This window comes from Chionomys nivalis, chromosome 7, assembly GCF_950005125.1.
Source record: "Chionomys nivalis chromosome 7, mChiNiv1.1, whole genome shotgun sequence".
NCBI lineage: Eukaryota > Metazoa > Chordata > Mammalia > Rodentia > Cricetidae > Chionomys > Chionomys nivalis.
This window is the reverse complement of record NC_080092.1, coordinates 12,220,072-12,233,770: the sequence shown is the minus strand read 5'-3', so window position 1 is coordinate 12,233,770 and position 13,699 is coordinate 12,220,072. Positions and strand designations below refer to the sequence as shown.

General features: G+C 47.7%; 1 protein-coding gene across 5 annotated transcripts; it reads right to left on the bottom strand.

Moving 5' to 3' along the window:
• Nucleotides 1-483: 483 nt before the first annotated feature.
• Rnps1 (RNA binding protein with serine rich domain 1) lies at nt 484-12,032 on the bottom strand. Of its 5 annotated transcripts, XM_057776303.1 has the most exons (9): nt 11,890-11,908; nt 11,455-11,574; nt 8,214-8,401; nt 7,828-7,983; nt 6,114-6,305; nt 4,768-4,870; nt 4,344-4,497; nt 1,887-2,028; nt 484-1,314 (listed from the first exon to the last, which is right to left on the bottom strand). In XM_057776303.1, the coding sequence occupies exons 3-9, from the start codon at nt 8,282-8,284 to the stop codon at nt 1,215-1,217; spliced, it is 918 nt and encodes a 305-aa protein (XP_057632286.1). In that variant the 5' UTR covers nt 8,285-8,401; nt 11,455-11,574; nt 11,890-11,908; the 3' UTR covers nt 484-1,214. The 5 variants fall into 5 exon arrangements, with proteins under 5 accessions (XP_057632286.1, XP_057632285.1, XP_057632288.1 ...); XM_057776302.1 differs by lacking the exon at nt 11,455-11,574 and having other exon boundaries at nt 11,890-12,032; XM_057776305.1 differs by lacking the exon at nt 8,214-8,401 and having other exon boundaries at nt 11,890-11,961.
• Between the last annotated feature and the right edge of the window lie 1,667 nt (nt 12,033-13,699).

Sequence of the window (13,699 nt, the reverse complement as noted above, 5' to 3'; positions counted from 1 at the left end):
TGGTGTGGCTCAAGCCATTAACCCCAGAGGCAGGAGGACCTCTGTGAGCCAGTCTGGTCTACAGAACAAGTTCCAAGACCTCCAAGTTTATTTTTGTCAGTACTGAAAGTCCACAAATAAGAGCAGCCGCCTGTATGGCACATGCACTGAGGGAGGAACCTCAATGTTTACTCCGGTTTTAAACGTTTCCAAGTCTTCCTTCTGGCATAGACTTTTCTGTGGTGTGGGGGATGGAAAATCGGAAACTCAGGACCAGTAGGGGGCAGGAAATTATTTCCCTATCTTCACAACACAGCAGTAGCAGCCTCAGGCAGAATCAGCTTCTCATCCACGGTATTGACCTCACTCCAAACACAAACCCTGGGTCCCCCTGGCTGAGAGCTTTTAGAAATGCCACTTCGGGAATTAAGCCTAAAGTGAGTTCTTAGTTGGGCAGACACAAATTTTGACTGTTCTGGACTAAGGAGGCAGCAACACCAGCACTCAGTTTGCATCTAGTCCGAGGTTTATTCAACAGTCCTCTCACTCTACACAAGTACAAATGACTTTATCTAAAATACTACAAAGTCATAAAACTCAAAACAAAATTTATAGTACTGACTGTACAATAAAAGCAAAAACAGGCAATGAATACACTGCCACGGTTAACCTGCAACATCCCTGTGAATGGCAGGTGACAATGAGTGTGGTGGCAGGTTCCATGAGGACCCTGTAGAACTGGCTCACCAATTCAGAGAATAACAGAGACCTGGGGGTAGGGAAAGATAAAGGTGTTTAACCCTAGAAGTTGATGAGGACTCCAAAGGGGACATGGTCAGGTCTAACAGCACAGCAGCTTGGTCCCCTTTCCGCAGATGTGGCACAGCAACAGCAGGAGCGCGACCTGGCTGCCTAGGTCCTAGGTCATCTGTGGAAAACCGTGTGTTGCAATATGGAGGCTTGCTCATCCCAGCTGGCTCTGCTATAAACCAGACTCTCAAGAACGGGAAGGGTGAACTTTCTAGCCAGAAAACTACAGGGCACTTTTATGGGCACAGTCCTGAATCAACAGTACCTCTGCAGCCAGAATCCTCCTGCAGAGGAAATATCTCAACTGCTGTCTTCAAAGCCCACCCCGTTATGGGATCCTTCCCTACAGATCCTCATTGGCTAAAGAAAGGACAAAACTGAGTTGGGGGAACATAAGTTACAGAGGTACGAATCAACGTCCCTGCTTATCGGGAGGAGTTGGAGCTGGAGCGGCTCCTATGGCGGCGGCGGCCAGGAGATCGAGACCTCCTACGCACAGGAGACCTGCGCCTTGGAGAGCGGGACCTGCAGGAAGAGAGAAGTGGTCAGTCAAAAGCAAAAAGCCCCAAGAAGCACAGCTGTGGGGGCAAACTGGCCTTTTCTAAGATAACTCTAATTTTACAACCCTATAAAGTGTGGCTTCTGCTGTCTGACCCCAAAGCTCCTCTCTTAACCCCTCCTGTAATCTTTTTTCTTTTTGGTTTTTCCAGTCAGGGTTTCACTGTGTAGACCAGGCTGTCCTAGAACTCAGAGATCCACCTGCCTCTACCTCCCCAGTGCTGGGATTAAAGAAAGGCATGTGCACCATGCCAAGCAGGCCGCTCACCCAGCGGAGAGCTTGCACTGGTTTCAAGGGACCCATGCTAGCTTAGACTCTAGAGGTGGTTCCTTGGAAGGGCCTCATCTGTGCCTGTCAATACACATATTTTGACTGTCCTTTCTCTGACCAGTACCCAACGGCAACATGCTGACCTTCTTTCTGTATTCAACCCCAAATGGGCAACAATGAAGGAGCCCAGAGTTGCCACAGCAATTTATTGGGTTTCTAAATCACATAAAGAAGCCAGATGGGTCAAGGGCAATTCCAATTAATTCACCTCCTCCTCATCCGTGGGGGTGACCTGCGCCACATGGGAGGCGGTGGAAGCATTCTCCTGGGTGGGCTGAATCGCCGTGGGGGTGGCCGAGGCCAGGGTGCCAACACGGCAGTAGCAGTGATTTCTTGGCCATCAATTTGTCCTGTAGAAAAAAGGGACAAAATCATAAGATCGCTAATATTAAGTACTTACCATACTCATACCTGTGATGGTGTGGTGGTCCCACATGCCTGGAATCTCAGCACTCAGAAGGTGGAGGTAACACTTAGTTAACCTCAGCAACATAGTGATATATATATATATATATACTGCCTCAAAGTCAAATCAAACAAAAATATCAAAATTAACCCCAGCATTGGAGAAGCAGAGACAGAACAGGTAGATCTCTGAGAATTTGTAGCCAGCCTCGTCTACACAGAAAGGTCCTGGTAAGACCAGACGGGGGTACATAGGTAGACCCTGTCTCAAATACAAAATAAAACCCTACCTTCCCCAGGCAAGCACCAATCTAGGTGCTCAGTATACCAAGGTAAATAATCATAAAATAACACAAGGAACACCAGGAAAAGCTAACACAGGGATGAGATTTAAGACACTAACTGAGGCACCGGAACAACTTCCCTGAAGACAGACAATCCACACACTGATGGAAGAAGGTCATTGGTTAATCAATAAAGACACTGCTTGGCCTGTCCTACTACAACACACAATTCTTTTTATTTTTTAAATATTTATTTATTTATTATGTGTACAGCATTCCTTCCATGTGTGACCGCAAGCCAGAAGGGGGCGCCAGGTCTCATTATAAATGGCTGTGAGCCACCATGTGGTTGCTGGGAATTGAACTCAGGACCTCTGGAAGAACAGTCAGTGCTCTTAACCACTGAGCCATCTCTCCAGCCCTACAACACACAATTCTGAAAACGTGTTGAAACCTGTTAGGTAGAAGACACAGAACCACCAGCTATGGAACAAGTTACAAGATAGCTCGGGACTTAAGGGCAGGATGAGGCTCTTGGCAGGGACAAGAAGGTGCCATCAGTAGCTGAGCTTTTTTCCCAGGGTTTTACTACATAGCCCTGGCTGTCCTGGAACTCACTAGGTAGACCAGACCAACCTCAAACTCACAAATCCACTTGCTTCTGCCTCCCAGTTGCTGGGATTAAAGGCACACCTGGCCCTGAACTTCCTTTTTTAAGGACAGTGGGAAGCTCAGGCTGGGGAAAGAAAAAAAGAAAAAAGAAAAAAAAAAGGACACTTGTTTGAAGAGTTCTACAGCTATCTACATAAACTAATTTCCAAATAAAAGGAAAGACAAGAGAAAATTTAGGGATGATTTCAAAAGCAGGGAGGACGCACTGTTGGACACAAACCTCAGGAACTTAAAGGGTTCCGGAGAGAGAAAGGCAAAGAGCACTGAGGTGCAAACTTAGGGACACCTAACAGCGACAGACTTTTCACATCTAGGGTCCCTAGAACCCAAACCTAGCCTCAGTGTGGACAAAGGCTCTTGCCTGCAATACCCAGAGACTAATTCAGGCACCCTCATCACAAAACCCAGTCTAACTAGCGCCAATGAAGAATGCCACTGCATTAACTGAACAACAGATAAGACATCAAGTAGCCAACTGCCAGCAAAGGCCACTCTAGTTCCCTGAATCTCCCCCATCCTTCACTCCCGTGTTTTTGGAGACAGGGTTTCTCTGTAGCTCTGGAGCCTGTCCTGGAACTAGCTCTTATAGACCACTCTGGCCTTGAACTCACAGGACATCCACCTGCCTCTGCCTCCTGAATGCTGGGATTAAAGGTGTGCACCACCATTCAACGGTTATTTCCCTGGATTTTTAACTGATCAGCAAAAAGGCACTCTGGCAATACCAGATGACAAGCACTTTGAAAGTGAAGGTGTCACTCATAGAACCTGAGCTGATATGAACAACACAGGTAGTTTATGCTCAACTCTTGAAACACTTGAGGGAATTAAAGTGGCTAAGTATCAAAGAAAACCCATACAGAAAGGCAACAACAAAACTCCAATTAAAACTTTTAGATATTTGTAAAGCTTAATAGGCATCTGAGGACTCTAAGGTTCCCCAACACAGGTTAATGGCTCAGATGGTATTGTGAGCTGCTAGCTCTCAGTCTCTGCAGTAATGAGATCCAGCACTCTCTTCTGGCATGTAGGCATACACGCAGATAGAACACTATATACATCATAAATAAATCTTTTAAAAAAATGTATATTAAAAAAAAAAAAGCTGGCAAGAAACAAGCCAAGCTAAGGCCTCCGTGTGTGATTTATTTGGGAGCTGGGTGGTGAGCCCCTCAAAAGCCAAAATAAGAGATTACACAATAGGGCTCCACTGAGACTTAAAAGAACTCCAAATGGTCCCACAAACAACTGGTCTCTGTGAGGACAGAGGTGACAGGGCTGAGGGTGGCCACAGGGTCACTCACCTCCATCCATGTGTTTCAGTGCCTTCTCCGCTTCATCTGGATTCTCAAACTCTACATATGCGTAGCCTTTGGATAGATGAGGATGCATCCTTTCTACAGGCATGTCAATCATTTTAATTTTCCCATAAGTAGAAAATATTTCCATGATATGATCCTATAGAGAGAAAGGCCACATCCTTGTTTACCTATCTATTACTTGACGGTCAAAGGGAATGCACTAAATGCTGAGTAAATTCCCACTAGTGTGAAAACATTCTGCCACATGACAAGATGTGTCACTGGGGTACAAGTCTCCTGGATATAAATAATAAATTAAGTCCAATAAAAAGGATTAAGCAGTGTTCTAGTCAAGTCATGGATCACATTCTAGGTGCACCTGCTGCAGATCCAGCTTGCCCAGCCTTCATGGATTAGTGACCCGTACCTTGGTCACATTCCTGGTGAGCCTCCCAATGTGCACTTTGGTGGGCTTAGGTGAAGGGCTCCGCCTTTTCCTCTCTTTCTCATCTCTTTTAGGTGGTTTGGATCTGAAAATACAAAACACCCAGAAATTCAGTTTCCACCAACCAGTTTGAGGATAGAGTTCAGGGCAACATCTCAGATTTGGTCCCCAACATGGAAAAAGGAAGAAAAATATCAACTGGGTGTGGTGGTATCTGCCTAAAACCCCAGCACCCAGGAGGTCATGGCAGGAATACTACAAGTTCAAAGCCAACCTACACTGCCTAGTGAAAGCCTGCCTCAGCAATGGTGTTAATGTTTCTACTTAGCTTGAACAGCCAAGAATTCTTTCCAATTCACTTATATTATTACCTATGGTGGTCTGAATGAGAATGGCCCCATAGGCTCATTTATTTGAATGCTTAGTCATTAGGGAACAGCACTATTTGAAAGGATTTGGAGGTATGGTCTTGTTGGAGTCCTGGAGGTGAGCCTAGAGGTTTCAAGGACCCAAGCCAGGCTCGGTATCTATCTCTTCTGCTGCCTTCGCATCCATGTAGAACTGTCACCATGTCTGCCTGCATGCCACCATACTCCCCACCACATGAGGATAATGAACTAAACCTCTGAAACTGTAAGCCAGCTCCAATTAAACACTTTCCTTTATAAAAGCTGCCTTGGTCACGTGTCTTTTCACAGCAAAGAAACACCAACTAAGATGTTATCCTTGATTTAGAAACTCTTCAAATTAAGACACCCCCACCCCCAACTCTTTTATTCTGTGTGGGCAAGAGCCAGGGCAACACGTGTGGAGGTTAGAGGATAACTTGTAGACCACCCTGAGAGCTGGGATTAAGGCATGCACCACCACTTTCCCATGACATACTTTAAATCAATCAATCAATGAATCAATCAATCATGGGCTGGAGAGATGGCTCAGCAGTTAAGAGTGCTGGCTGCTCTTCCAGAGGACTTGGGTTCAATTGTTCTATTCCCAGCACCCACACGGCAGCTCACAACTGTCTGTAACTCCTGTTCCAGGGGATCCCACACCCTCACATAGACATGCAAGTGGGCAAAACACCATTGTGCATAAAAAACAAACAAATAAATGTACTTTTGTGCTATAGTGCATACATATGTGGAAGTCAGATGGCAACTTGTGGGAGTGAGTGACCACACACCCACCACGTGAATCCTGGAGATTCAACTCAGATTGTCATAAGCTTGGCAGCAAAACCCTTTATTGCTGAGGCATCTCGTCAGTTCCTGATCTACTTTTCTTATTTATAGCCATGGCAACGAGCAGGCTAGCCACCGTGCACTCACTTGGAGCGGGAGCGCCGCCTGTTGTCATGTCTGCGCCGGGAAGGGCTGGGGGAGCCGGAGGAGCTGCTAGAGCTGGAGCTCCGGGATGAGCTGGAGCTCCCAGAGCGGCTGGACGCAGAGGAGGAGCTGGAGCCACTGCTTGAACCTGTGCTGGTGCTGGAGCCTGAGCTGGAAGTCGAGCTGGATCGAGACCTGAGGAAAACGTGGGGCATCAGAGAGTCAACAATGAGCAAGAGTCAGGTTTCCGCACAAAGACTGCCCAGCAGGAATGGACCTCCTGGTTCTTTCAGTCGTCAGCAAGGACACCCGACAGGTCCAGAGAGGAGACAGGCTGTTGTCGCCCGCACAGAACCCTGACCTTCACCAATGGGGAAAAGGCAGGAGTCTAGCCAAGGTCAGGTCACCACCTCAGCTTGCAACAGGGCTGTAGATACTCAGGCAGGCTTTCAACCACCAAAACCTGAGCTCGAGGGGCTGAAAAAACAGCTCAGCAACTAAAAACACTTCCAGAGGACCTAGGTTTGGTTTCCAGCATTCACATGGCAGCTCACAATTGCCTTGTGATAGTTTCAGAGGACCCAATGCCCTTTTCTGGCTTCTGTGGGAAGTAGGCACACACATGGTATGCATGCATACATGGAGGCAAAACTCATATACTTAAAAAAAAAAAGGCTCTAGACTGAAGCCATCCAATCTCAATTCAGAATTAAAGAATGACTAATACTTGCGAGAGAAACAGTTCATGACATCTAAACATCACATTTCTTAGTATCATAAAAGAGTTCATATCCGGCCGGGCGGTGGTGGCACACGCCTTTAATCCCAGCACTCGGGAGGCAGAGGCAGGCGGATCTCTGTGAGTTCGAGACCAGCCTGGTCTACAAGAGCTAGTTCCAGGACAGGCTCCAAAACCACAGAGAAACCCTGTCTCGAGAAAAACTAAAAAAATAAAAAAAAAAAAAAAAAAAAAAAAAAAAGAGTTCATATCCATATGCAACATACATTACATATAAAGACCATATATCATATATGAGATGAAACTCAAAATCAGCATGCCATAACTTAGGGTCTTGTCAACAACCCTAGGTCTGGTTGCTTTTAAAGTAGTTAAGAAAAGGTACCCTTCCCTCGGCCTCAATTTAATTGGCAAGTCTTAGGCCCTAATGAAATCCAGTCAAAACAAAGTGGGAAGCTCTTGTGTAACACGTTATACAGTACTACCCTCCCAGCCAAACTGCTGTCATTCTCAGTGCAGCTGGGCCTGCACGCCAAAGGTCATCACAGCTGGGCTGGTCTCTTGGAAGGAAGAGACAGGGAGGTGAAGGGATCCTCAGGGAGTATTCAGCCAGCACTTCCAACCAGCTGTAGGATGCAATTCTGCCCTAATTGCGCATGGCCTCGCAGATGCTTTAAGTAGGGGATTATGAAGGGTGGGAACTCCATCTACACAACCACAGGGGAGTCATCACCCCTACCTGATAGTAAGCCCGCACCCACGGCACTAGTAACCCTAACAAACGCAACAGTTCCCTGGAGTGTCAGTGGACATTGACATTGGTTTGTTGGTAGGAGCACAGGAAGGAATTTAACACCCAAGGCTGATCTCTGACTTCCCTAACACACAAACGTGTCACCCTCCTAAAAAGAAAAGGTCGTCTTGGTGGGCTTCACCGTGAAGGAAGACAGGGCTGCAGCAGTGGCCCCTCTGCCCCACCTGGTGCTGCTGCTTCCACTTGAAGCACTGCGTCTCTTCCGAGTCTTATCCCTGCCACGATCCTTCTCACTCGACTCTTTAGTGGCCCCTTTATCTTTAGAGCGATCCTTGGACTTCTCGTCAGAGCGGTCCTTGCGCTTGGTAGGAGAAGGAGCCCTGCATGGTGAGGAAGAATGTGAGGTTGCAAGCTCCCTTGATCAAGCCCTGGAATAGTACAACCCAGCAGTGGGGTCCAGAGGGAATACTAAGATCCCAGGTGATCACAGAGAAAAACCATCTGTGGGTTAGGACACTCACTGTAGAACTCAAAATTTCCCCTCTCTGAGGGTCCCTAAAACAGCAAGCACCCCCAAAATAGCACTAGAAAAATCTTACAGAAGGATTACCTAGTGCTGGACTTTTTATTATTTTCTTTGACTCCTAGCAAGCTCTTCTTTTTCACTCCTGATAAATCCATTCTCCCCTTCTGAGGTGTTCAAAGCAGCAATGTCGGCCTCACTTATCTGAACTCTCACTTCTAACTCGAGTCTGAGAAACGATCCCTAATCGATTGCAATTTACGCCAAAGAGCAGCCTAGTAACAAGATAAAAGGATTTAAATAGAGTAAACGAATTGACAAGGCAACAAATCTACTTTGCAACAAAAAGTTGAGCACACAAGAAAAGAGCAAGGGAACACAGCAAACAGCAAGTGTCCACACAGCCTGGACACTCAGAGGACAGCCCTTACTTCCTCATGTTTTTTTTTTTTTTTTTCCTACTCCCATAAGAGGCACAAATGGAACGGCCACCTTAGTTTTTTTTTAAATAGGAAAAAATTTACAAAATTTATTACATGCCCAACACATAGGAGGAATATTAAGATTCCTCATTGTTTTCATTAAAGAAACGGGGTGGTAATTGTACCTATCAACGTTATTTCAGAGCATGCACAACTCTAGAGTTCACTGCTAAGTTTGCTGGCTTTCAAAAAGTACTAGATACCACAACGGCTTTAGAGGAGAAAACCCCAATTGGTAGATCAACTGCCATGCTCAGATTTGTCTTCTTGCTGTAATTTCCTTTGTGGATAGACTGGAGTGATGATTAGGTCATTTTGAGGATGACAAACACCAAAACATTAAATATTCAACACAAATGGACAAAACAGAAGAACATAAAGCCAGGCTGTGGTGACACACATATTTAATGTCAGCACTTGGGAGACAAAGAAGGTGAAGAGATCAAGGCCAGCATGCTCTACAGGGCTAGTTCTAGGACAGCCAGGGGAGCTACACAAAGATCCCCGTAAGACTGTCAGGCGGGTAAATATAAAGCAAATGTGGGGAAATGTGACCTGATGGATCTAGGCAGCAGTTAGGCAGGCACAAATACTGAATTCTTTCTGCACCTTGAAACTTGGAATGGGGTGAGATCTTACAGGTTGTTTAAAGGTTTAGCAATATGCTAAATAACACTAACAAAAACTGAATTTAGAAACTGCTTCCTGTGCTCTCTTCTTAGGGAGCAAAATACAAGCAAAGGCCTCCTTTCTTCAACTGTAACCAAGAGAGAAAGAATAAGACCATTGGGTTTTGATTTCATAGACGGCACTTCTAAATGCTGCTGAGTAAATATTCTAACCCAAAAGAGAAGAGCCTTTGCTTCTGGACAGATGAATGGAACAGCTCCTTTCCAGGGCTATAAAACATGCTACAGACACCCCCCAGGGAAGACAGCAACCCATGGTCTGGAGTACCCAAGCGTGCCTGCATTTGACTCTGTGCTTCCCTAATGTCATCTCGGCCATGGCACTCATTCTTACCCATGTTCTTTACTGAGACAGGATCTGTCTATTACATAGCTCTGGCTGCCCTGGAACTATAGACCAGGCTTGCCTGGAACTCTTCCTGCTTCCGCCTCCCGAGTTCTGGAATTAAAGGCGCGTGCCACTACACCTTGCTGGTACTCACTGTTAGTTTTATAAATTTTTTGTTTAGAGACAGGACTCTCTATTACGTAGCCTTAGCTGTCCTGGAACTGCCTATGTAGACCAGGTTGGCCTCGGCCTACGGAGTGCAGGGATTAAAGGCGTATTTTATAATCTAGCCGAGGCTGGCTTCAAATGTCCTATGCAGGAAAGTTTGATTGTTGATTCTCTTGCCTCCACCTGGGATTATAGGCTTTCTATGTGGGGCTGGAGACTGAAACCAGGACCTCATGCATGGTAGGCAAAAGCATCCCATCAACTGAGCCATGAACTAGAGCTTCATCTCTCCCGACCTCGGCTGCCTGTAAATCCGACAAGGCACCCAACTAAAACTTCAAGTTCAGCGATAAGTGACAGTCAAAGGGCTTTCTTCACGTCTGGAAACTACACCCACACCTGCTCTTACCTCAATACACCTGACTTCTGAATGCTTAATCAAGTCCGTAACAGCTCACCTTAAGATTAATTTTGGGAGAGATCACACAGAGCAGGACTGCCCAGTAAGAATGTGAGCCATGAACACAACCTCGAATTTCCTTGCAGCCACATCAAAACTACCGTAAAATTTTTCTTGTAAGGGCTGGGCAATTGTGGTACACACCTTTAACCCCAGCACTTGGGAGGCAGAGGCAGGTGGATTTCTGTGGAGGCTACCCTGGTCTACATTGAGAGTCGCTGCTTCAGAAACAAATGGTCTGGGGAATAGTGGAGCACGCCTTTAAACCCAGCACATGGGAGGCAGAGGCAGGAGGATCTCTTGAGGCCAGCCTGGTCTACAATGTTTGGACACATTGTTTCCAAAACAAAAAGGACAAACCAAAAAACCTCAGAGCCTGATCCACTCAACTAGGACTCTACTGACGGACAGTCCAAAGTTAATAGGTTTTTCTTTCTTGAGACAAGGTCTCATTATGCAGCCCTCAAATTCAAGAGACATGACACCCGAGTGCTGGCATTAAAGGCAGTGTGGGGGTCCCAAAATTAGTTTTTGAATAAGATAACAAAAATTACCTTTATAGCATAACCAGTATAAAAATACTAAATATTTGTGTTTTCCCATACTAAGTTATTTAATTCTGGTATGTGCTTTAACATTTCAGTTTGGGTTGGTACCAGTGGCAAAGAACAGATTCCACTTGGGCACCCCCAGCCCAACTATGAGAAAGTGCTTTTATGAAACAAGCAGAACCTGGTATTTTTTAAGCAGTCTACAAATTGTAACCATAGGGTGAGCAAACACTTTGCTGGCTGTGGTCGAGTGCTAGAAAGCAAAGGTGAGGTTCTCTGTTCTCCCAAGTGCAGGCACCAGCCCAGGACCTTGGTCACCTCCCCGTCTTCCGGAAAGGCGTGCGTCCGACAGCCAGAGAGAGGAGAAAACAATTAGTTACATCTAGAGCAGAGGCCGTTTCGGCAACCTTCAAAGCACTCTCGACATATAAAAGCACATTTGAGACGCGGTGCCTACGAAGAAGCACAAGGTACAGAAAGGACGCCTACTCCACGTCTCTACCATCAACCGTAACCTCTCAATATTCCCCCTTCCAGCTCGGTAACCGTGCTCAGTCCACCCTGGGGGCCGGATCCTCGAGGCCCGGAGCTGAGGACTGCACACAGAGTTCGATAAACACTCGTGGGAAGAGATCTAAAGGAAAGCCAACCTTGTAGGCCGGTTCACCATCGGCACCGTCCGCTCCGGCCACTATATCGACCTCGCCTCCCACCCTCTTTCTCCACTCACAACTCAGGCAGGGCCCGGCGTGGCGAGCCGAGGTCTCCAGCTAGACGAGAAAACAAGAGAAGAGGCGGCGCTCGCAGCTGCCGGGAGCCCCGCAAGCTAAGCCGGCCGCCGCCGAGCTAACGGTGCGGGATCGCCCTTCCGTCTGCGACCGCGGCGACCACTTCCGGGCCGCGGCCTTGACGCCTCCCACTCCGCCCGACCTGAACCCCTCTTTCTCTTCGGGCTGTGCGCGTCGCCGGCAGACCTCTACCACACCGCGGGGCTGCGGGACGCAACCGGCTCCGCGATGCGCCCCACCAAGCCCGGCAGGCGGTCCCCGAAGTACGGATGCGGCCGGATTCCTCCCCCAACTTACATCTTCCCGAGGCCGCCACCTCCTCCCGCTCTTCTCAGACCCGGAGGTCGGCGCCGCTCTGTCGTCAGAGTTGAGAAGCGGGAAGACGGCGTCGTCGCGCAGCGATGACGTCAGGTGCCTCAGCCAATGCACGAGAGCGGTGGAGAATGAAAGGACCGCGGCTGTTTGCAGGAGGGTGTCGCTGCGTTTAGCTTTTTCTTTCCTGCTGACTCGGTTTACGCGTCCTGGAGCGCGCGGTGATTGGCTGGCCGGGACCGCAGGGCTCCACCCTTTTGCGTCTAGCGGCTCTGGGCGGAAGAAGCTACTCTGGTTGCCTCTCTTACGGACTCTGAGTACCTGATCTACGTCGTCTGTAGGGCCTAAGGTCCTGCAGGGAGCGGTGCTCCGCACAGTCTTGGCGGGAGAGGGTCAAAGCAGAGCCGCGCGGTTCTGAAGGGACAGGCTGGTACAGATGGTGGGTTCGTGCAGTCAAAACTCTGATAGTATAGTGGTGATCGCGTAGACGCGGTCTCCGTGCTGGTGGGATTCGGTCGACTGGTGCGGCAGGAGACCAGGGAGGCCGAAAAGAAAGGAGTTTGAGGAAATGTTGAAGACTTGCAACAGGGGAGGCGACATTTCTGAAAAGGGGCAGAGGGAACAACAGGTGAAAAGAAAGGCATTCAGGTTCGCTGGGAGAAGAAAAGGAACGCCAGTCTGGGTGAGGGTCACTGTCAGGACATAGAGGTCCCTGTCTGGGCACAAGACTATAGAGTAGCGCTCTCCGCCCCCGTGGTGTCCCCGCCTCCCAACTCAGCCTGGCACATTCCTTGCTCTGTGATTATTTGCGAAAGTAATGGATACGCACACAGTTCCTGCGGTTATCCGAACAGGTTTGAGGCGGCAAGGAAGAGAGGAACAGATCTAAGTTGAGCTTTAGGAGGAAGGAACAAAGGTGGCTTAGATTTGGATTACATATTGCAGTGAAAGATAGAAAAGAGGCCAACGTGCAGTTGGTGACCATAAGAGACGGAGGGAGAAGATAACAAGAGTCCAAGGAGCTGGGCACAGGCTAGGAAAAGGAGCCTGCCTCTGCAGTCTTGGGGTGGGGTTGGCAGATCCAGTCAGTCTGGCCAGGTACCCCTGCTGCTCTTAAGATTTGTTGTGTGAAGCCGGGCGGTGGTGGCACATGCCTTTAATCCCAGCACTCGGGAGGCAGAGGCAGGCGGATTTCTGTGAGTTCGAGACCATCCTGGTCTACAAGAGCTAGTTCCAGGATAGGCTCCAAAACCACAGAGAAACCCTGTCTCGAAAAAACCAAAAAAAAAAAAAATTGTTGTGTGGGGCTGGAGAGATGGCTCAGAGGTTAAGAGCATTGCCTGCTCTACCAAAGGTCCTGAGTTCAATTCCCAGCAACCACATGGTGGTTCACAACCATCTGTAATGGGGTCTGGTGCCCTCTTCTGGCCAGCAGGCATACACACAGACAGAATATTGTATACATAAATAAATACTTAAGATTTATTGTGTGGGATATTTAACATAAGCTTATTTTCCTGTATTATTGTCATATCTGCCCTGGTCAGGCATGAGTGGTAAGTGGATATATTAGCTGTTCTCTAGAGGAACAGAACTGATAGAGTGAAAACAAATAAGTAAATAAACATGTTGACTTCCACGATTCAGTCTGGGTCACCCAACAGTGACCGTCTGCATCCTGGAAAGGCTGAGAACTTGTAGCTTCGCAGTCTAAGAAATGGACACCTTTGTAGTCTTAATCTAAAAACATGGAGGATTCCTGGCCTTCAGCACAAGTTGGAAGGCTGAAGAAGTT